This window comes from Danio aesculapii, chromosome 10 (assembly GCF_903798145.1).
Source record: "Danio aesculapii chromosome 10, fDanAes4.1, whole genome shotgun sequence".
Taxonomy (NCBI): Eukaryota; Metazoa; Chordata; class Actinopteri; order Cypriniformes; family Danionidae; genus Danio; species Danio aesculapii.
Window position 1 is genome coordinate 25449854 of NC_079444.1, and position 23109 is coordinate 25472962.

General features: G+C 34.3%; 1 protein-coding gene across 1 annotated transcript in view; it reads right to left on the reverse strand.

Moving 5' to 3' along the window:
- Positions 1-251: 251 nt before the first annotated feature.
- grik1a (glutamate receptor, ionotropic, kainate 1a) overlaps positions 252-23109 on the reverse strand; it is a 96336-nt gene continuing 73478 nt past the window's right edge. Inside the window, 4 exon segments of the mRNA XM_056466739.1 lie at positions 252-691; positions 9487-9737; positions 10679-10904; positions 17895-18112. Of these exon segments, the coding sequence (XP_056322714.1) occupies positions 539-691; positions 9487-9737; positions 10679-10904; positions 17895-18112 (848 nt within the window). The 3' untranslated portion in view covers positions 252-538.

A 23109-nucleotide genomic window follows, 5' to 3' on the forward strand; every position in this document is an offset into this window, starting at 1 on the left:
AGTCTACATTTTTTTCTTATTTTCAATTTAAAAAGTAACATTTTGGCATCTGTCAGAGGATACAATTCATATAACTGAATTGTTAGGGTCAAAATGGAGAACAAAAAGCAACAGAGAAACATTCATCCATTAAATTCCCAGTAGAACCATCCCAGAATAGATTCTTCTGCATTATTTTCTGTGGTTACGTAACATTGCAATTAATAGAACCCACGTCACCGATAACAATAGAGCAAGATGAATTCCCCAAGTGTGTGTAAAATATGTATGCTTTTATTTATGAAATCAAGGACTGCACAATAAAATGCTACCAAATTACGCCATGTGCTTGTACGTTAGTAAATATCTCAAAATAAATTATTCCTTTCGTCTCCAGTTCCATCGGCTCAAGATATTTCCAAGGTCTATGTGAAATTACCACAATCCACTCATATAAAAGCCTGCAAATTCATGAATAAAAAGCACAGAGATTGAATGAAAAACACACAGCCTCAGAGACTGATTTCACCGGCAGGTTGTGTGGCGGTTGGAGGAGGATCTAGGCCATTGTCTCTTTCCTCGGGATGCGTTTGGGGTTACATAAGACTCCAGACAGGCCTGCTCTTCCTCTGTGTCTGCCTCTCTTCCTCAACGCCTTGTGGCACCTGAGGGATATGCCCAGGTCTTCCATCACAGCACTGAAAGAGACACACTGTCAAGAAAGAACACGAGGGTTTGCGTGAGTCTCTACACACACACACTCAAACACACCCACGCACAAACTCACACTCACACACACACACACGCGCGCACATGCAATCTAACATTGTGCAGTTGAGCTTTTCCAATGGATTTGACGCTCGTAGTGTGAATTCACTGGAAAGGGTTGAAGACTTGATATGATACGTGATGGAATGATGGAAAAGAACGATGAACAGGAAATCGAGAACTTTACGGTTGGATTAGTTGGATGGTGTTGAAACAATAGGAATTGACGAGGAGAACAGGGTCGTGACTACACAGGGAATTTCATGCTATGAAACTCTCACAGGATTGACTTCAGCTGCCACCTTTTGGGATGAAAAGTTTTTCATTGGATTTTATGGCTGATAGATTTTCCTAGTTGACTGATTTTTGACCTAGTTGACTGAGTCATTCGTTTACACCATTTAGTCAGAGTTACACAACCCAAAATAAACCTGATTTTGGAACAGTCCTTTGGATGTTAGTTAACATTGCAAATCATTAATGATAATGGACCCTTTTCACATTTGCGGGTTTCTCAGTATCGAAAGTCGTCATAGTTAAGTAAACTTAGGCCCCGTTTACACTAACACGTTTTAGTTTTAAAACACATAACTTGTGCTACGGTTACGCCTTCCTTCCACTCTACCCTGGAGTTTTCAAGTCCCAAAAATGGAGCACTTTGGAAACGATGAAGAGACCGTTTTGGTTTTAAACACTCCTGCTGCATGTCAGTGTGAATGGGGGAAAACGGAGACATCTGAAAACGGAGATGTGGCTGCAGACATTCGCGCTACCTAACTGGAGCTTTTTTCTCAATATCAAGTATACAAAGTTCAGACTTGCATCCTTTTCTTGTAAGTTCAGACTTCGCAAATTTATAACGAACTACCGAGGACACATCGGGTAAATCTTAAAATGTAACGGCAGTGCACTTTTATAATATAAAACATTAGGCTCACTGTGTGGTTTTGGCAATTATGTGCTTTATGTCAGGCTATATGCACACAATAAAGATTATCATTGCATGATGAAATATGAAATAGCCGTCTCTTTTGTTAATTATAATAATCAGCAAGCTATAATTTTAATAATCCATAATAATTATAACAATATAAAGTACAATAGGTTTATACAATGTAGGAAATAAAAGCAAGCAACCAGTCAAACTTGCGGAATCATTGTTCATGGTTACATAAATCAATAGGTATATTAATTTATCTTTGCGCTCAGCCAAAATATTTTACCTGAGAACAAGTAGGCTAATAGATTCAAAAGACTGACTTGTTAGATATAGGTCTACACAAGATGAATTATAGATCGCGTTTCACAACTACAGAGAGATGAGATACAGCAACAAATTTGAGATCGACTGACCGATATTCAGCTGCTTTCTGCTGGGCAGGTGTGCTTAGTGACTGCCTGAAGCTCAGATGCAAGAATATGCTGAAGCAGCTTTCAGCGCATGCCAAAGTGTGTGTATGGTCATGATATGTGCGTTTTTATCTGTGTAGTGTCAACGGAGAGCTTTTCAGTAACGCTAGATGAAACTCCAGTGTGGACGTGGATCGATTTAAATTGTCGTTTTTAAACAAAAACGTATTAGTAAACGGGGCCTTGGAGCGCAGTGAATGGGAGAGTACAACAATCATATTTTTTTTACAATCATATTTGCTGAAATAACAAAAGAAAAACTCCACGATGGTGTTATCAAGACTTTAAGAAAAAAAAAAAATAATAATAATGCGTGAGACTGAGTTCTGCCCATAAACTCTGCATTTTAAACACCTGGGACAATTTCTAACTAGTTTTTTTATGTTTACTTTGTTATTTGATGCAAAGATGATGTAATATATACATAAACACATGTAAATGTGGCTAAGTTTTTTTTTTAATTAAAATATTAAAAACTTTCAAGGATTTAAGATGCTGATGATGGCGATGCGGTGGCGCAGTAGGTAGCACCTTCGCCTAACAGCAAGAAGGTCGCCAGTTCGAGCCTCGGTTGGGTCAGATGCCGTTTCTGTGTGGTGTTTGCATGTTCTCCCCGTGTTCGCGTGGGTTTCCTCCGGGTGCTCCGGTTTCCCCTACAGTCCAAAGACATGTCGTATAGGTAAATTGGGTAGGCTAAATTGTCCATAGTGTATGTGTGTAAATGAGTGTGTGTGGATGTTTCCCAGTGATGGGTTACGGCTGGAAGGACACCCGCTGTGTAAAACATGTGCTGGATAAGTTGGCAGTTCATTCCGCTGTGGCGATCACGGATTAATAAAGGGACTAAGCCGAAAAGAAAAATAATGAATGAAGATGCTGATGACCGTTAAACAAGTCATGACAGTCTTGTAAAAAAGGGTCTATAGGTGTCACAGCACAAATATCTAGAGTTTACTCTTGTAAAATACATTCATACAGATAATTTGATGATGAATTAATTATGAAATATAGCTATGTTTTAAAACACATTTTTATTTAAACCGTCTCCAAATTTTTTCCATATTTTCAATTTAAAAAGTAACTTTTTGGCATCTGTCAGAGGCTTTGGAAAACAATTTTTACAGTCTACTCAAGCATTTTCACTCAGGATTTTAATACTTTGTGGTAAAATGTGTTCCATGGGATTGAACCCATGATTGTTGCACTATAAACTCAAACCTCTACCATGAAATCTTTGTCCATGTTGGACACTAAGACTCATTTATTCTCTTTAGCCTATGGTGTCTCCTAAGAATAGTGGATTATATTGTTGTTTATGATCTATTGTAATTTAATTTATTTGTATTTTTTTGTTGAGATTTAGTTTGTTATTGCTTTAGATGCTATTAAATCACGGGTGGTAGAACATTTGTAGTTTTTAAATGCGCTCTAAATGTGAACTAGCAAAGCAAGCTACACAAAAAAACAGACTTATGAAAGGGCATAATTTTCCTGTTGGGTCAGATGCAACGTAATTTCGTTCTGCATTACAATTTATTGTGATGTTTTGATTGACAAAAATAAAGGAAACTGAAACTAGATGTATGTCAGAACACAGCCAAAAGTTTTGTAACTGACTCTGTAAGCAGCCATTCACACAGATTGTGATTTTCCATTCTAATGTGCTAATTTTCCATTGTTTTTCTACGTAAATACTCCTGATGGATGTGCATGACCTTTACACTCGAGTTATCTTTTAAAACACCTCGCACATTTGCAGAGTTTTACATTTCGGCATAATTTCGGCTAATACCAAGACCACACAACATTTTTGTGTTCACACAGTTTTGTAGTTAGTTTTCAGTTGTAATGATGTATAATTTTATTTCTACCCATCCTGGTCTTGTCCGTTATGAGATGCTGAAGGCATGAAGGCCACAGCGCCACTGGGCTTGTGGGAGAAAGATAAAGCTGCTTCCATGTGAGCGCTAAATTTGCTCCCAGCTGATTACGGTTATCCTGTGGGCTAATTTCAGACACGGTAATCTTAGACTTTTTTTAATTGCTCTTTCTTTTTGAGTGCATCAATATTTAATCAAGTCATTATGAAGACTCTCCTCTTGATGTCTTTTCTCATCCAAAAACTGCTAAAGTTAATTACATTTCAGGGACTGATATCACGGTTTCATGACTGTACATTCAGTATCAGGTGTTTAGGTAATAAAAACCTATTAAATAAATGGACAAAGTATTTTCCATTATTCTACTAGCCATTAGTTTCTGTATGTTTTCAATGTCAGTATTTCATTATCAAAACTGACATTACACACCCTCTATATTTATATTATACATCTCATTTTATCATTATTATTTACTATAAAACATATTTATACTTAATAAAGATAATATTTCCAATATCAATAACTATAATAACACATCAACCAGGTTGATATATTATATTATATTATATTATATTATATTATATTATATTATATTATATTATATTATATTATATTATATTATATTATATTATATTATATTATATTATATTATATTATATTATACAGTGTTTCTGCAGGTTTTATCAAGTCAAATTTAAAACTTTTTAAGACCCCTTTATGACTATTAAGTATGAAATTTTAGACTTATACAGGGTTAAACCCTAAGGATTTGTTTTTCTAATGGCCCGGTATTATAATAAGAAATCATGTAATTGTTTTTTAGTTTTCTTTCCCTGATTAGGGAATTTAATGGGGAATTTGCTGTAAGAAACAGCTGTTGTGAATTGGATCTCTTTGCAATAAAAAACTTAAATATTACAAAAAGGTTTTATTGAGATGTATTGTTGGTCATTGGATGATGCCGGCCCGATTCAGTAGCTTTACTTGGACAAAGCATAATTAAGACCTGTTTAAAATGATTTAAGACCCACAACACAATATTTCAGTGAATTTAAGATATTTTAAGACCCAGCGGACACTCATATTATATTATATTATATTATATTATATTATATTATATTATATTATATTATATTATATTATATTATATTATATTATAGCAATATTTAAGATTTAGTAATCAAATAATGATTATTTGTGATTTAAGATCTAGAACACAATATTTCATTGAATTTAAAACATTTTAAGACTTTAAGACCCAGCGAACACCCTGATTATATTATATTATATTATATTATATTATATTATATTATATTATATTATATTATATTATATTAAATTATATTATATTATATTATATCATATTATATTATATTATATTATATTATACAGTGGTCCCTCGTTAATTGCGTTATTAGCCAGCAATAGGTGAAATCCACAAAGTTTATTTTTTCAATTATTATAGATGTTTTATGGCTGTAACTGAAACCCCTCACTACACTCTTTATACACTTCTCTCAGACAGGCATTAACATTTTCACAATTTCTCTCTTGTTTAAACACTAGCGTAACTTCTACTACCTTCCTTTAGCATGTACAGAAGTCCTGAAAAAACTTTTTATGAATGTTTAGCATGTTCCTCTCCCTTTTGGGTGCTACCGCAGGTGCCTTTGAGGATGCAGAATATTTCGTCGACATTATGGGGTATGTTGGGGAGAAAAGTTGCAAACATACAGTACAGCGCTTCAGAGTCACACTGCTAGCGATCAAAAATGTATGTAAATTTGGCAAGCTGAACGCATTCTGTACTGTACATGTGATACAGCATTTGGTTGATTGACAGTGGTCTACAGCCAATCAGGACGCTGAACACAATGCTATAATCAGGACGCAGAACACAATACGCTGTATAACACTAAAATACACTAAAAATAATGATTATTTAATTAATGATTAGTTTGATTTTAGTAGCAGTTCAAAAGAGTTGAAACTGTCTCTCATGTAATCTCATTTACTAAAGTGAATGCTAGATTTGTCAGTAACTACAATAAATATTTACCATACAGTTTTTTGAATAGACGCTAGAACTGAAGAAAACTCAAATAATTGCTTTAAACAAACTTTGTTCTGTTCAGTCTCTGTACTCAAGAGTCAGTGGGCAGATCATTATCATAACCCTCATTAAAACAATCGTTACCCTCAGTAAGTAGGCCGATCATTTGAGGAAGCACCCAGAGGCAGAATTTAGGACATGTAGGAAGTTCACACTTAAAAAGTAGCCTCGAACGGCAATGATAAAATGGCTTCCACCAGTAAATAAAAGTTTCTGAGAGCACTCCATTTCTTATCTGTCTGCAGACAGAGCGAGCAAAGAGAAATGAAAGTGTTCTTCATCTCCTTGAAAAGCGTGCTAAATTTCTGAGCCGCTGGATTGAGGTCAAGGGTTTGGGCAGATGGTCTGGAAGTAACCAGTGCACGGGCGAATGGGAGAAAGGAGTTTCTATTTCTTTAAATAATGCACAGGCCTTACAGATATGAGAGTGTGTGGCTAACGCGAAGAACATATGTCATCCCCGAGGAGCCGCCCGCTCTCTAAATCTGTCGATAAGGACGTGCCAGTGGAGGAGATGGAATCGCTTCTTTGCAGCAGCTGCCGGCTTTGGTCTCCGTAAAAGAAACAGAAGGCCTTGTGCATGCAGATCAATGATAAAAATAGAACACAAAGACAAAAAAAGCAGGACAAGATCAGCAGCATGCAAATGTACAATGTGATAACCTAAAATAAACAGCAGTCTCATGCAAAATAAAATGTGTGTACAGTGTACTCGGTTAGCAAATGTAGAGTAGCAGTAGATCAGTACCTAAATGTTCTCTTCTCTACTTTAATACTACACTGTAAAACCCAACAGTCAACTTTATGAAATGAAATGAGTGTAGTTAACTCAAAATTGACAGAAAGTTAATTCGACTCATTTGAGAAGAGTTTTAAACTCAGTGTTGAAGGTAATGAGTTAATGAAATACCTCATTACTTCAACTTAAATGTAGTACGTTCACAGTACTCGTATAGATTAGTTTTTTTTTAACTCAAATGGTTTGTAGCAATCGGTTTCCTCAAACGGTTTGAGCTGCCTTAACTTTTTGGATTTTACAGTGTAACATCATACTCAACAAAAAATGTTCAGCTCAAATTTATAGCTGGTCAATTAGTACATTTATAGCTGGTCAATTAGGGATAAATTATTAGCCTTCGTGTGAAATATTTATTCTATTTCACGTATTTCTCAATTGATATTTATTGAAGCAATGAAATTTTCACAATTTTCCAATAATATTATTTCTTCAGGTCTTTTCTGTTTTTTTGTTTTGTTTTTTTGGCTGGAATAGTCGCATTTTTTAAATAAAATGAATATTGCTGCTAAATATGAAGACCATGAAATTGAACAAATCAAAACTCAAAGCTATTAATCTGCAGTAATTAAAATGACCGTTCCTCAGTATTTACTTGTAATATAAAAAAAACATTAGTGTTGTCTTACAGCCTTCTTATTAAGTTAAAGTATTTCTCAATTGACAGTAAATAAAGATTATTAAATTATTAAACACAATATTTCCAATAATATTTTTTCTTCTGGTCTTTTTGGTTTTATTTTGGCTAGAATATTTTTTTTTACATTTTAAGGTCAATAGTATTAGCCCCCTTAAACAATATATTTTTTCAATTGTCTACAGAAGAAACCATTGTTATACAATTACTTGTCTAATTACCCTAACTTGCCTAATTAACCTAATTAAACCTTAAATTGCACTTTAATCTGAATACTACAGTGCTATCTTGAAAAATATCTAGTAAAATATTATGTACTGTCATCATGAAAAAAGATAAAAGAAATCAGTCATAATAAATTAGTTATTACAATTATTATGTTTAGAAATGTGTTGAAAATTTCTCCCCGTCAAACAGAACTTGGGAAAAAAATATAAAAGAATTCAAATTTAACATGAGGGCATACAACAGTATAGTGATAAACATATCAGTATACATTTAAGGATACATAGAAAGACGTTATAATATTACTCGGATTATTCAACATCTGTGTATCTTTTTTGTATTTTGAATATAAGTAGGAATAGCAATACATAAACACTCATTAAAACATTCATGAATGTAAAAATAAGGTAGGGTAATTAAACATTTATAATTGTAAAAATGTATATTGGTATTAAGAATAAAAAGCAGTTACATTTAACAAATTTAATCATTTATTCTGATATATTGCTATATATAAATATGTATTACATTTTAATATGTATTTATAATAGTAATCCAAATATCAATAATAATCCATTAATTATAAGCTTTATATTTATTTAAACAAATTATATAAAATGAATATTGGTGCTAAATATGAAGAGAAATTTAACAAATCAAAAGTAAAAGCTGTTTAATCTGCAGTAATTAAAATAACAGTTCCCCAGTAACATACTTGTTATTAAAAAATAAATATAAAAAACATTATAGTTTTCTTACAGCCTTCTTATTAAATTCTGAGAATAGATCATACTTTCAGTAATGCATAATTATAATAATAATAACAACAACATGACAATCAAATGACATCCCATCTGGATTTAATCTATATATCAAATGAACCTACTGAAAACAGTCTAATTACAATACAAAATTTATTCTGATATTATTCTGATTATTAAATATATATTACATTTGTTTAGATTTATTATTAATAGCAATGTAAACAACAATAATAATCCATTATTATAACCCTTATTATTACATAAAAATATTACATAACATCAATATGGGTGCTAAATATAAAGACAATGAAATTTAACAAATATAAAGTCATCTATTTATTCTATTACCTACTATTTAGTCATCTATTTAGTCAACAGCCAATCTGTTTAATCTGCAATACCACAGACCTTATTTGCTCACAGCCTTTTTATTGCATTCTGAAAATATATTGTCAAATTTTAGTAGTGCATAAATAAAATAATACCAATAACAAACTCTGCAATTCATCAATTTAAAATGACATTCCATCTAGACTGAATCCATATATCAAATGAACTGTCTGAAATAGTCAAATATGGATAATGCATAACCGACATATTTAACGACTGTAATACATCACCATATTAACTTTAACGCTTCACATCAACACTGTCAAACGGTGCTGCACGTTATCATTCACTTCAGATAATAAATCTGGCATAAGGATTAAACAGTACTCATTTTTGTCATTTTGGTTCTTCTATCCCTATGCCAATAAAAGAGCTCCAGAAGAAGTCAAATGATAAACAGCATTATGCCTGCGACAGGTTCCTGACCAGCGGCCTGCTGCAAAAACATCCCACGAGTGACTTGTTTGTGTTTGCACGGCTCATTTGGGCTGTGACAGTGTTGAGGTAGATTAGACTCCACTCACCTCTTCAATATCGCTGTTTTTGTGTGATTTGTAGATGAACTCTCCGATGGCCACGAACACAGACAGCACGAGTCCGGCCGCCAGGACGATGAAGATGCCTCCGATATTCTCCACACCCAGGGCACTGGCCTCTTTGCTGTCCTCTTCTGGACAGCCATTTCCTCGCCACCATTTCTCTTTCATCATGTGCAGTTTTCCCTCTTCCTGGAGCTGCAGGATGGCGATGGTCACCTTGTCCCGGTACGGCGAGCCTGAAGAGAACAGCAGGTGTTTTATGTGGCAAGAAAACACACAGAGTAGTTTAGAGAAAACTTTAAAACAGCACAATTTATATTTAAAGCTAACGATAAATTACTTAGTGGAATGTATACAAAAGTTTTATGAAGAAAGACAAGGAGGATATAACCTGAGAGAAGAACAAAATTTTAGAAGGTTAAAAACTAGAACAACTTTAAAAAGTTTGTGTATGTCTGTATGTGGTGTGAAATTGTGGAAAAGTCTAGAACTGATTCTCAAACAATGTCAGGAGATTAATCTATTTAAAAAAGTTGCATAAATTGATATTATTAAAGGAATATAATGATGAAGGTGATTGGAAAAGGATCAAATGAGTAAGGTATGATGAAATTTCAGTTAATGGCTATTTGCAGTACTATGTATTTTTTGGGGGTCTGTTATAAAATGTAAATGTACAAATGGAATCAAACATATAAAATGTCAAAGATGCCAAAAGGATAAAATATGTCTTATGTAAAAATAAGAGAGAAGTAAAAGACGAAATAAGTTTAAGTAATAGACGAATGATGTGTGTGTTAATAGGGTGGGAAAATAATACGCTTGTGCTTCATCCCGCTCCATTTTCGACCATGTTAATATGTATTTTTTGTTGAAGAAATTTTATGTATGATATTTCTGTTCAAAAATGAGTAAATCAAATCAAATCAAATCAAAAGAACTACACACGTGCAATAAAAGCCATTTGATGTTGAGCAAACCTTTTTTTAATAAATCAAATTTACTAAACAAGCATGAAACTTCCTAGTCAACATGTGAAAAGCCTGTGTTTGCACTTTCTACAAAAATGAGGCATTCTCTGAAACGCTGTGCAAACGTGAGTCAACATATGTGTAAAAAAAAACTTTAAGCTTTAGGGAACATGCACCTCTTTCTCCAGCAGAGAGCAAACCATTACCTATCGGTGTGCCAACTCCATAGCCCTTAGAGTCGATCAGGCCTCCGACCTGTGTGAGGTTGCAGTTTCTCTGGGTGATGTACTCAATGCTGGTGGACTCCATCAGGAGAGCGTAGTCGGTGGTCAGGACTCTCGTAATACCATCCTTGCTGTTCTTCACCAGGGCTGTGTTCTTCCTGCTGCTCATGAATGCCCACATCTTCTCGTACGTTGATATTTTTGATTTCTAAAGTAAAAAAAACATTTACTTCACCTTCAACTTAATTTATGAAGCACTTTCAAGACCACAATGTGGAGACCAAAGTGCTGTAAAGACATTACAGCAAAAACAAACGTAAAATATGGTCATCGTATTCACACAGCAACAAAGAACAAATCATGAAACACTATCTAATACTAAAGAAAACATATGCGGTTTAAGTGCACTCTGAAATGTGTGCACTCTGGATGTGTTTGAGAAGTTTTCACAGACATGGGAAGAGCATTTCAAATTTTATGAACAGAAACAGTCATCTAGTGCATTTTAAACAAGAACGAGGGACCATCAAATCATTACAGCGCAAAGCCCTATTGAATTGATGCTGATTAGGTCAGAAGTATATTGTGCTGCTAAACCATGTAAAGCTTTCAAAACATAATAACACTTTCAGTAATGTACAGGAAAGCCTTGTAATTTAATAAGACCAGCAGTGATATACTCTCTCTTGGTAGCCTGAATTTGGCAGTGCAGAAAGAGTGTCCTTACTCGCACCAGATACAATGCATTACAGTAATTCAAACAAGAAGACACAAAAGCAGAAAAACATTCACAAAAGCCCTCGATGGAAAGGATGGATTTCAACTTAAATAGCTCTAAGATGTAAAAATGATTTTTAACAATAATATTTTAATGACTAAACTTGAGCTCAGATTAAAAATATTGTAATAATGTAATTAACCCCAGATATTCAGTGACATCCAACACACATCCATTTTTACCAAATAAAATAAACTAGCCAACCAACAACCTCAGCAAAACATTCATAAGAGACTAAATTGATAATTAATATGTTTCAATAGAAAATAAATATGTGAGTGATTGGAATAGAGATGTTGTTACCATCTATTAGCATCAATTGATCAAAACTTTCTTCTAAAGGAAACATATAAAAGGAGAACAAATCTGGACCCAATATTTTTAGGCACACAACATTATTTGTGTCATGTGTCAGCCCTTTCTGGCACTGATTATTTTTGACAATGAGTGATTTTGTCAATCTCATCTTTACTGTACTTTATCCTAAAGATTAATCAATCAAAATGTTATCCTAAAGTAAAAATATAAAGAGAGAACAAATCTGGACCCAAGACTGAACCTTGAGGAACCCCACAGTTTCAAAGAATAGATTCAGTTTTTTTTTGTTTTTTTGTTTAAAGCACAAGATTAAAATCATCACACCAAAGTCTTTAAATGTTTTTCTTTTATAAGCTACTATAGGCTTTTCAAGACCAATAAGTTCTCATTATGGGTAAAAATATAGATTTTTTTTTTTTATTATTCGTTCATTCATAAATTTTCCTTCAGCTTAGTCCCTTATGTATCAGTAGTTGCCAAAGCTGAATGAAGCACCAACTATTCCAGCATATGTTTTACACAGTAGATGCCCTTCCAGCTGCAACCCAGCAATCGGAAACCTTTTAGTGATGTTTTGTAAACAAATTTCGGGAGGAGCACACGCAGAAGTTTCAGTATCAAATACGTCATTGACAATTATTCTATTATCCAATCAGTTCTTGACCAAACCCCTATATATACCAAAGCTGTCTTACCTGCAGCATCTTACGATTTTAGCATCCCTCCACCACCCCGTCACCTCACCTCTTAAGCATTACAATCCCGGGGGGAGCGTTCTGGGGCCGGGCTAGATACTTCGCTCGAATCCCTATTCCTCTCTGTTTCCTGATAAGAGGAATAACTCGAGTTTGGGTGTCTTCCCCGAGCTCAGAGCCCTCTCCCCAGACAGCACGCCAAATACTCTTTATTCTGAAACTATTGCAAGTGTGAACTCGTGAAACACTCTCTTATTCACACACAAGAAATTGAGCCATGGTATCCATAATCCTGGACTAGGCCATATCCTGAGCTGATACTGTGGTTGTTATGGAGGAGAGAATGAGACTGATTCCTGAAAGACCACAGTGGCAGACAAGTTCTCGCATTGATCCTGTGGGCCAGCCTGATCACCCGACGGTGACCTACTCACATCGGCAGTTCTCCATGATGGACATCCAGTGTTCTTCAGCCTCCGGCGCCTAGACTGCAGCTCCACACAGAAAATTTGGTCAGAGGAAAAATGGTCGTGCCCAACAGAGCCTGGTTTCTCCTGAGGTTTTTTCCCCACTTTATTTTAGTCAATTGGTGAAGTTTGTTCCTCTCCACTGGCTTTACTAGAACTTCTAAGTTAAGCGGCTTTGACACGATCTACATTGTAAAAGGGCCATAGAAATATACATGAATTGAATTGAACGTACACTACAGAAAATTTAGTTCATCCAATTCACCTATAGCACATGTCTTAGGACTGTGGGGGAAACCGGAGCACCAGAGAAAATTCACACGAACACAGTGAGAACATAAAAACTCCATACAGAAATGCCAACTGATCCAGCTGGGACACGAATTAAATGTTAAATTTAACAAAACATTATTTTTCATAATTGTTTTAAATTGTTAAACTAAAAAAAGACAAAGAATCACAGCAGAAGTCACAGTAGCTAATTGAAGGCATCACTGGTGAAATTGAAGTCTAATGCGTGGAAGTATTTTGCTCAAAGGAGATTAAAGTAACGATGAGTTCAACTCGTTGTCATAAGAAAACAGTGCCCGAAAAGGCCATGACACAAACAACGTGGTGTGACTAAAAACAAGAAAGCCCACAATAATCAGTGAGCCTGTCTTCACTAGATCTGGCATGACTGATGCCCCATTTCATTTCTGACAGACTCCAAATACTAATAATATAGAATGGATCAGCAATTGTCTCTTTGCCACATTTACTCTAAAAAAAGTTTCTTTCTTTCTTTCTATCTATCTTTCTATCTATCTTTCTATCTATCTATCTATCTATCTATCTATCTATCTATCTATCTATCTATCTATCTATCTATCTATCTATCTATCTATCTATCTATCTATCTATCTATCTATCTATCTATCTATCTATCTAGCTATCTATCAATGTTAGATTTTGTTTTATTTCTTCTTTTAAATTGTAAATGAATTTAATGAAATTAACATTTGCAAAAAATGTAACATTTACGTAACATTTATTTACAATTTTACAATATTTTGTATACTAACGTACACTGTTCTTACCTTGTGTGAACTGTGTGCAGATATTAATGTTTTGTTGTTACAGTTTTTGTTACTCAAAGTAAATGTAAACAATAATTCAACATTACTCTGTAGGCTTTATTGTTAACATAATTGTATATTTTATAAATTTTTCTGAAGGTTTCAATTACCATCATTTGTATTTAAACACAGATTTCATCATATAAACCATATAAATACGGATTTATACAAACTGAATCGCCAAATCTGCCTTGCTCATTAGGGTGAAAAGAGGACAAATTGTCAAATTTGGTGTGTGAGCAGGACAGAAGGGGGAAATGGGACAGCTGTGTGCTAAATCTCTTACAGCTGATTCGATTTGTCCTGGTCTTCCACAGGCCTGTATTTTTCCAGATACATGAGGATGTAATCATAGCCTACAATCTTGGTGGATAAAGCTCACAGCGGCCTCTGTACATACTTCTGAGCTTTATCTGTCACTTGTTTGTCTTTTACTCTCTCTCTCTCTGATTGATGAATGGGGCATATGTGTGGATGGTTCTCATAAGATAGGCGACTGGATTATTGGAATTATGGGAATTTTAGATGGCTGGATTGGTAGAGGTAAACAGAGTTCAGGAGGATTCAGGCGGATTTGCATTTACTTGAGGTATTATCGGTGTCTTTCAACGAAATGAAAAGAATTGTCTTTGAATGAATGATTTCATGTGACTTAAAGGTTCATTTATATGTTATAGTTAGGGCCAGACGGAATCTGCAGATGTTTTTTGCAATTTCTGCTGAGAATTTTGGTAAACATCTGCTGAATGATTTTGGGAGTATCATCACTAAAATCTTAATATATGAAATAAAAAATAATACCTTTAATACCTTTTTAACTTTTATTTAATGTTTAAAATGCAAATCCAATTAGATTCACTTTATTCGGTAAACAAAGCAAGTCTCTCACATAATATATCTACTAAACGACAGAAAATATTACTTTATAAACTGCACTGTACATAAATCAGATGAACATATTCATATTAGTCAGTAATATTACTGTAATTAATTTAAAAACTGAATAAATATAGATTTACACACATTTACTCAAGTAAATAAACAGAATTAATGATGGGCTAAAAATCTGTGGAATTCTGCGGAAAATCTGCAGAATTCTGCGCGCGCAGATTCCGTGTGGGCCTAGTTATAGTCCATGCAGTGTCCCAGTGATGCAAATATATTTATGTTTCATTTTATGTGCTGCTATTTATTGTTTTTTTTCTTTCACATTTCAATTTCACTTGGTCAGAATAAGAAATGTTTTCAGAAGATTATTACAGCATTACTGATTTCTTAAAGGTGTAGTGGGTGATTGTCTTCAGAAACATTTTTTGTTGTGCTGGTTGAAAATCTCTTCACATTCCAATAGTAATGATTAAAGTAAATGATCTAAATGTATTTATATGTATTTTTATATTCTGGGTAAGGCATAAAACTAAAAAATGTTTATCCATTTAAATACTGTCGGGCCGATATTTCCCATAATGCCCAAACTGCTTGTCAGCAAATGTAGATTTGTAAAACTGCACACCTATTCACGCAGATCCGCCGTTTGTGCATTATGAATCAAGTTGATTCAGCATTTGTTTTTTGTCCACGTGAGAGCGGTAAAAACAAATGCTGAATCAAATCTTTTTAAAATCCTGAATCAATATTGGAGTTACTTTTGTATGCTGGAGGAAGATTGAAACCATGGCTGAAGTATTTTTTTTAGACAGGTAATGTTAGCTTATGTAGATTGTGTCGTTTTACAAATGGGCTATATGCACGGAAGTGTTGTTCAACCATTTTCAATTTTCATAAGGGACCTTTTACAGCATTCCATCATGTAGATTTTTATCTAGTCAAAACATAAGTAAATCGAACTATTCTGCCTAGCCTGCTTTACTGAAGTTGGTTTTATATTCACATCACATTAGTTCATTTTTGAACAATGACAACCTGTGACACGCTCCCTATATTGTTTACCATGCTACTCTGAATATTCGGTCTGAAATAACATTTAAGTATAGCTTAGTAATATGTGTAATTCCTGCACGCTGCCGGCCAAGCACTAAGCAACCAGTAGTCGCTTTAGGACAAAGCGCATGAGAAAGTGAGACCAGCGATCCTTGCATACAAGAAATATTGAAATTATGACAAGTTTTGCTTGCTAACTAAATAACTGAAAACATGCTAGATATAAATCAGTTTTTCATTCAGAATTATAGTATTATAAAAAACGATAAAGTTTTTTAACTGGCGAATGACATGATCTAGTGGGTCTGTGCCATCTTTAATTTGCACGTTCGTGTTTTAGGAGGCATGGCTTTGGACGGCAGGGGAGGGATTGTATTTGAAAAATATTATGCTAACCGGTTATGCAGATCACCTACTGCACCTTTAAATTTTCTCAAGTTAAAACATTGGCACTGTATACTCTAAAAAATGAATATGTATAAACATGGCCCATTTTGTCAACTCAAATATGTAGCTATAAATCAAAAAGCATAATATTTTATTATCTATGTTTTATAATTTGTATTTATATTTACATATATATATATATATACATACACTGCTCAAAGAATAAAGAGAACACAATGTAACCCAAAGTCAGTAAGAATAACACTGACTAAGTGAAATCAAACTGCCCACTTAGAAAGCAACACTGATTGACAATAGCATGCTGTTGTGCAAATGGAATAGACAACAGGTGGAAATTATAGGGAATTAGCAAGACACCCTCGATAAAGGAGAACACCAAGATTGGCAGATTTGCCACTGGCGCCCTGTGCTCTTCACAGATGAAAGCAGGGTCACACTGAGCTTGTCAGGATAAGATCCTCAAACGCCTTGTGAGACCATATGTCGGTGCAGTTGTCCCTGGGTTCCTCCTAATGCAAGAAAATGCTAGACCTCATGTGGCTGGAGTGTGTCAGCAGTTCCTGCAAGATGAAGGCATTGATGCTATGGACTGGCCTGCCTATTCCCCAGATATGAATCCAATTAAGCATATCTGGGACATCATGTCTCGCTCTATCCACCAACACCACGTTGCACCACAGACTGTCCAGGAGTTGATCTGAGGCCCTAGGGGGGACCATCCACCACCTTATCAGGAGAATGCTCATGTATTGAAGGGAGGTCATAGGCATGTGGAGGCCACACACACTATTGAGCCTCATCTTGACTTGTTTTAAGGACATTACATCAAAGTTGAATCATCTTGTAGTGTATTTCACTTCAATTTTGAGTGTGACTCCACATCCAGACCTTCATGGGTCAATAAATTTGATTTCCATTGATATCTTTTGTGTGATTTTGTTGTCAGAACATTCAACTATGTAAAGAACAAAGTATTTAATAAGAATATTTCATTCATTCAGATCTAGGATGTGTTGTTTAAGTGTTCCCTTTATTTTTTTTGAGCTGTGTATTATCAGCAAACTGAAATTAGTGCATATTGTGATTTAGCACTCTATGCAATGCATCAGCATGTGCAAATAACTGCCACAAATATCGAATGAGTTGTATTTGTACAATTTCTCTCTCAGTATGCTTTACTGGATGTGATATTTTGTGGTTAACAAACTCAAAACTCTGTGTGTGCCTCTGCATCCGATTTATTACTTTGTATCTTATCATGAGACAAGATTGATCTCTTTTTTTTCACAATTCCAAGCAGAAATCCAATAAACTCTCACTCCTAAAAGCTCCAGCTTCTCCTGTGCCCACAGCCTCTTGTAAAATTGATAATTTGCTGAGTGTTCAGACTGTTTCTGGCTGTTCCCTTTATATTTCAATAGCTTTTATGTGAACAGCATCGTCAATCCAGCATATAAAATCAGACCATGTTACCTTAAAGAAAGTCATTGTCGAGCCATCTCTCACTGCTCCATATTCAATTCTAGTCTGTTTAGCCAAATCGTCAGCCGAATCGATTGGGGAGTCCATTCTCTCTACTGTGAGGAACGCGGCCAGGTTGGCTGTGTAGGAAGATATGATGATTAAAGTGAAGAACCACCAAATCCCTCCCAGAATTCTGGTGGACAAAGCTTTGGGCATCAGCTCAGATCCTGAAAAAGCAAACAATCAAGCAACTGCTTAGCAGAACAGAGACACTGGCCCCCAAAAGTATTTGGACACTTAAGCCATGCTGAAAAAAATATTTGAATGTCACCACGATAGATAATAAAATACAAAACCAAGTGACATTTAAAGAAAGAGCTGTATGAGAAAATGACATTTAGTTCGTTTTTCAATTAAATGACAATAGATACGCCGTTTGGATGCGAGGAACACATCTGATATCTGTATTTACCAGTTCTTTACATCTAAAATGATTTGTTTTCCAGATAGACAACAAAACACAAAAAAGAAATGTATATTTATGTTTATATTTATTATATTTATATGTAGGTGGCACGGTGGCTCAGTGGTTAGCCCTGTCGCCTCATAGCAAGATGATTGCTGGTTCACGTCCCAGCTGGACCAGTTGGCAATTCTGTGTGGAGTTTGCATGTTCTCCCCATGTTCATGTGGATTTCCTCTGTGTACTCCAGTTCCCCCCACAGTCTAAAGACATGCGCTATAAGTGAATTTGTTTTAGTGTATTGGTCTTAGTGTATGAGTGAATGTGAGAGTGTATGGGTGTTATGAGTGGAAGGCCATCTGCTGCGTAAAACATGTGCTGGAATAGTTGGTGGTTCATTCCGCTGTGGAGACCCCTGATAAGGGACTAAAGGGGGACGCACAACGGATGCACCGCTCAGCATCGCACCATACAGTGCCTTGCATTTTAGAATTCTAAACATAGATTTCAATCAGGGTACACACATCGGTGTCGCAATTCGGCGGTTGTCGGTGGCGCCCAGCTATGACTCAGGACATTGTTTATATTTCTGCTGCACCACAGAGTGCCATCTGAATAGTTTCACATTAAATAACATTCGAATGTGTGCATCTGGTGTGTGATACTTCCAACTGTCATGTGCATGACCCACTTAAGCCGAATGAAAATGAATGAATGAATGAATGTTTATATATTGGTTTTGTATTTATATATAACTCAGAAATATTATTTTGGAAACCAGGGGAGGATACATTAAAACAGGGATGCTTAGCCCTGTTCCTGGAGATCTACTTTCCTGCAGAGTTCAGCTCCAACCCTGATCAAACACACCTAAACCAATTAAAAAGGACCTAAACAGCACTTGATAATTACAGGCAGGTGTGTTTGATATGGGTTCCAACTGAAAGGAAGTTAGATCTCTAGGAACAGGGTTGGTCATTCCAGCATTAAACTAAGGATTACATGAGTTTTTTTTTTTTCATTTTACAGTTCTCATGAATCACCTTACTTTATTCTCCAATAAAATTAAGACAAACTTTTTCTTGATAAGAATCTTTTCACAAAAAAAAAATCACTGTAAATAACTTCTGTCAAGTGCTAAATTAAGTTTGCAAATTGAATACAATTGGTCAGCAAGTTTTATTAGGAAGACTTTTCTCAATTTGCCAGAAAACACAGAAAGGCAGAACTACACCACATTGTATACATTTTCAGTGTTGTCCTCACTAACCCCTCAAGGAAAACAGATTCCTCTCCCTGATCTTTTATCTGCCGATGTTCAGAACAGAGTTACTTTACAACAGTGCTTTACACAACATTTCATCAACTGTTTCGCAACATTTGTTTTGTTTTTCTCTAGTACTGACAAAGACTTTCTCTTCTTATTTCTTTAAAGGCACTGCTTCCTCTGAGAAAACAACACTGATTCAGACACACACGCACCCACATATACTTGCCAGCTTTATAGACCATTTTAATGTGGTGATGTCATTGGTCCATGCACATTTCCTGCTTGTTGTAACTATTTTAATAACTGAAACGAGGAAATTCAATTATATCTCAACATTAAAACAGCTGTCATAATGTTATTTATTAATATGTGGACCTTTTAGGATTCTCGGGAGCTATGGAAATTAAAAATGTAAAACAGGAAATATGTTAGAACCATTGTTATTGTTTACATCCCTCAAAATGGTCTATAGGGACTTTCCATAGATGATGATTTTTATACTGTACAAACTGTATATTCTATCCCCCTACTCCTAAACCCAACCCTCACAGGAAACATCCTGCATTCTTCAGCATTTTTACATATTCAAAATACTGTCAAAATACAAGCCGTTTTCTTCATGGGACCAAAAAAAAAAAAATGTCCCCACAAGGTCAAAATTTACTGATAATGCAATTCTATGGGACATTTGGTCCTCGCAATGTTACAAATACAAAGTACACACCATTTTGGTTTTGTGAATTGTGGTCACATTCCATACCAAATTGTTTTTATACTGTGCAAACGTTCTATCACCCTACACGTAACCGGAAGCTTTGTGTGTTTTTACTTTCTCAAAAAAATCATTCTGTATAATTTAAAAGCCTTTGGAAATAATAGGAACATAGGGAAATGTTCTCATAAGTCACCTTCTCCTTGTAATACCCATGTCATACCCGTGACATTATACAAAATTGTGCTCTTAAACACATGGACACAAACACACATCCTTAAACAATCTCGCACACAAGAGACAAGAGTTACACACTAAATAGGTTTATTATTTCATAAGAGGCTCATATTGCTTTTGCTCTCATTGCACTCATTCTAGATGTTAACCTTTAACTAATGTGTGTTATTCTTACTGAGGGTTTTCACTGTGGCTGAATGCCTCAGAGCTTTGATAGATCGCTAGAAAATGAAACTGTCACAGGAACCATTCATTATCTTTACAAGAAAAACAGAATCTTCTTTTCTGAAAGAGCAATACTGAACCTGTCCTTATAAGCAAAGTCACGATTCAGATCAAACAGACGCGTTATTAAGATATATGGGAGGAGAGTTTCCTATTAACGGTTTAATATGTGCTAATTTTCTCATTAGAAAGACAGATCGCTAAGTCTGATGTATGATACTGAAGATGTCTTTCATGCGCGGATAACTGGGTGAGATTGTTCAGAAAGACAGCACGAATGTTCAGTATGTGCATTTGCAGGCCTTGGGCGCAACTTAAAAATTCAGTTTGATTGCCAGCTAAATTATTAGCTTTGATCTAAGCAATACACCTAACACCAGTTTTTAGCCGCTAAAGCAGTCAGCGAAAAAGCTCAACAAAACTGCCATACATGCTGGTTTTCCTTTAAATGAGCCAGTCATGAAAAATAACAGATAATATTGATTACCACCATCTTGCATTTTCCTTGAAAAGACAAAAAAGCTCAATGTAAAAGGTGGTGTTTACTGTCAAAGTGCTCTTTTAGCATTAGCGTAACTAAAAAGTGAAGACCAAAGACTAACCCTGCTACAAAGTAAAAGATATAAACAACTGAATGTTTTCGAGACAGTCAGTTTGATCTGTTTTGATGTTTTTTTTTGGCTAGGCAGCTAATCAGAGACCACTTTAAACTGACCTTTTAGTAATGCTAATAAATCCCTTTGAAAGCTACCCAACCAGCTTACATTAGCCACCTGTGGAGAAAGAGCTCTTTGACAGACACTGCGATGGGTGTTTGTTCCTTTGAAAATGCTATGTTGCAGATTGTGCATAATTAGCATGGCTAAATGCTAACTACTGACCTCTGGTTTACTCGTAAATGGCACACGTTGGACAAAGCTGTCAATCACAGTCATGATTTTATCACAGTCTAAGACAAGATTGCAATATGAATTCATATATTGAAGTAAATAATGAAGAAAATCATTTAGAAAGGTGTTGAAACGTTGAATAGTCCTCTTAAATATTGCTCTGTCAATTTAGGGATAAAAACAAACACAAAACTAGTCTTTTTTGTATGTTCTTAATGCTTTTTGTCAAAGGCTAAATAACTGGCAAAACCCTGTGGTTTTAATTGATGATATGTTTGAAAAAGATGACAAGGTTAGTTCTCTCACCTCATGTAGGAGGCTTAGTTGTGGGTTATAATGCAAAAGCACACTTTTAAACCCGCACGTGAATATGAATAAATCACACCAATTAGCACGCTGAAAGTGTTGTTTTCAGAAAGCTTGTTCATAATATTAATACGGGTTATGTCATAAATATCTGAATCACTTTTAAAAAACAAATGATAGTCAAGGTCATTTTCAAATAACAATACATTATTATGAATCAAAACTTCAATCAAATAATCATACGACATGATTCATTCATCTGTTTTCATTTATATTATTCCATGTATTATTTAAAACAATATTTTTTTCTGTGGATGTCCCAACTGGAGTACAGAATTTCCTGTTTTCAGAAATTTTTATTAAATGTTCATGTTGTTTATTTTGGTTGCATTTAATAAGTCAATAAAACTATGACTGGCTGTGTAATTTATGCACATTATTTTGTAATATTGATTTATCAGATTTATTATTTTACATCTTTTGAGGTATCAAGAAATATTTAATATTATCACAGAAATATACTATTCCTAGAATGACTGTCATGAACACGCTCAAGACTGTTTGCTGAGATTGTAGATTAAAAGTATTATTGTTGCAAATTTCCTTGGACATACTGACTGTTTTGCTTTATAATTTTATATGGCTTTATCATAGACATGGTGATATAGAGTCATATAGCATGGCTTCTCATGTGATATTGTTAATGTTGGTTCATTTAGTTCCCTTCACCCCAAAACAAATCTTTTAAATTTGCTAAAAATATTCAGTAGCATAAAAAAATAAGATAAAAAAAAAAAAATAAAAAAAATAAAAAAAAAAAAAAAATATATATATATATATATATATATATATATATATATATATATATATATATATATATATATATATATATATATATATATATATATATCTATATATATATATATATATATATATATATATATCTATATATATATATATATATATATATATATATATATCTATATCTATATATATATCTATATCTATATATATATATATCTATATCTATATATATATCTATATCTATATATATATATATATATATATATATATATATATATATATATATATATATATATATATATATATATATATATATA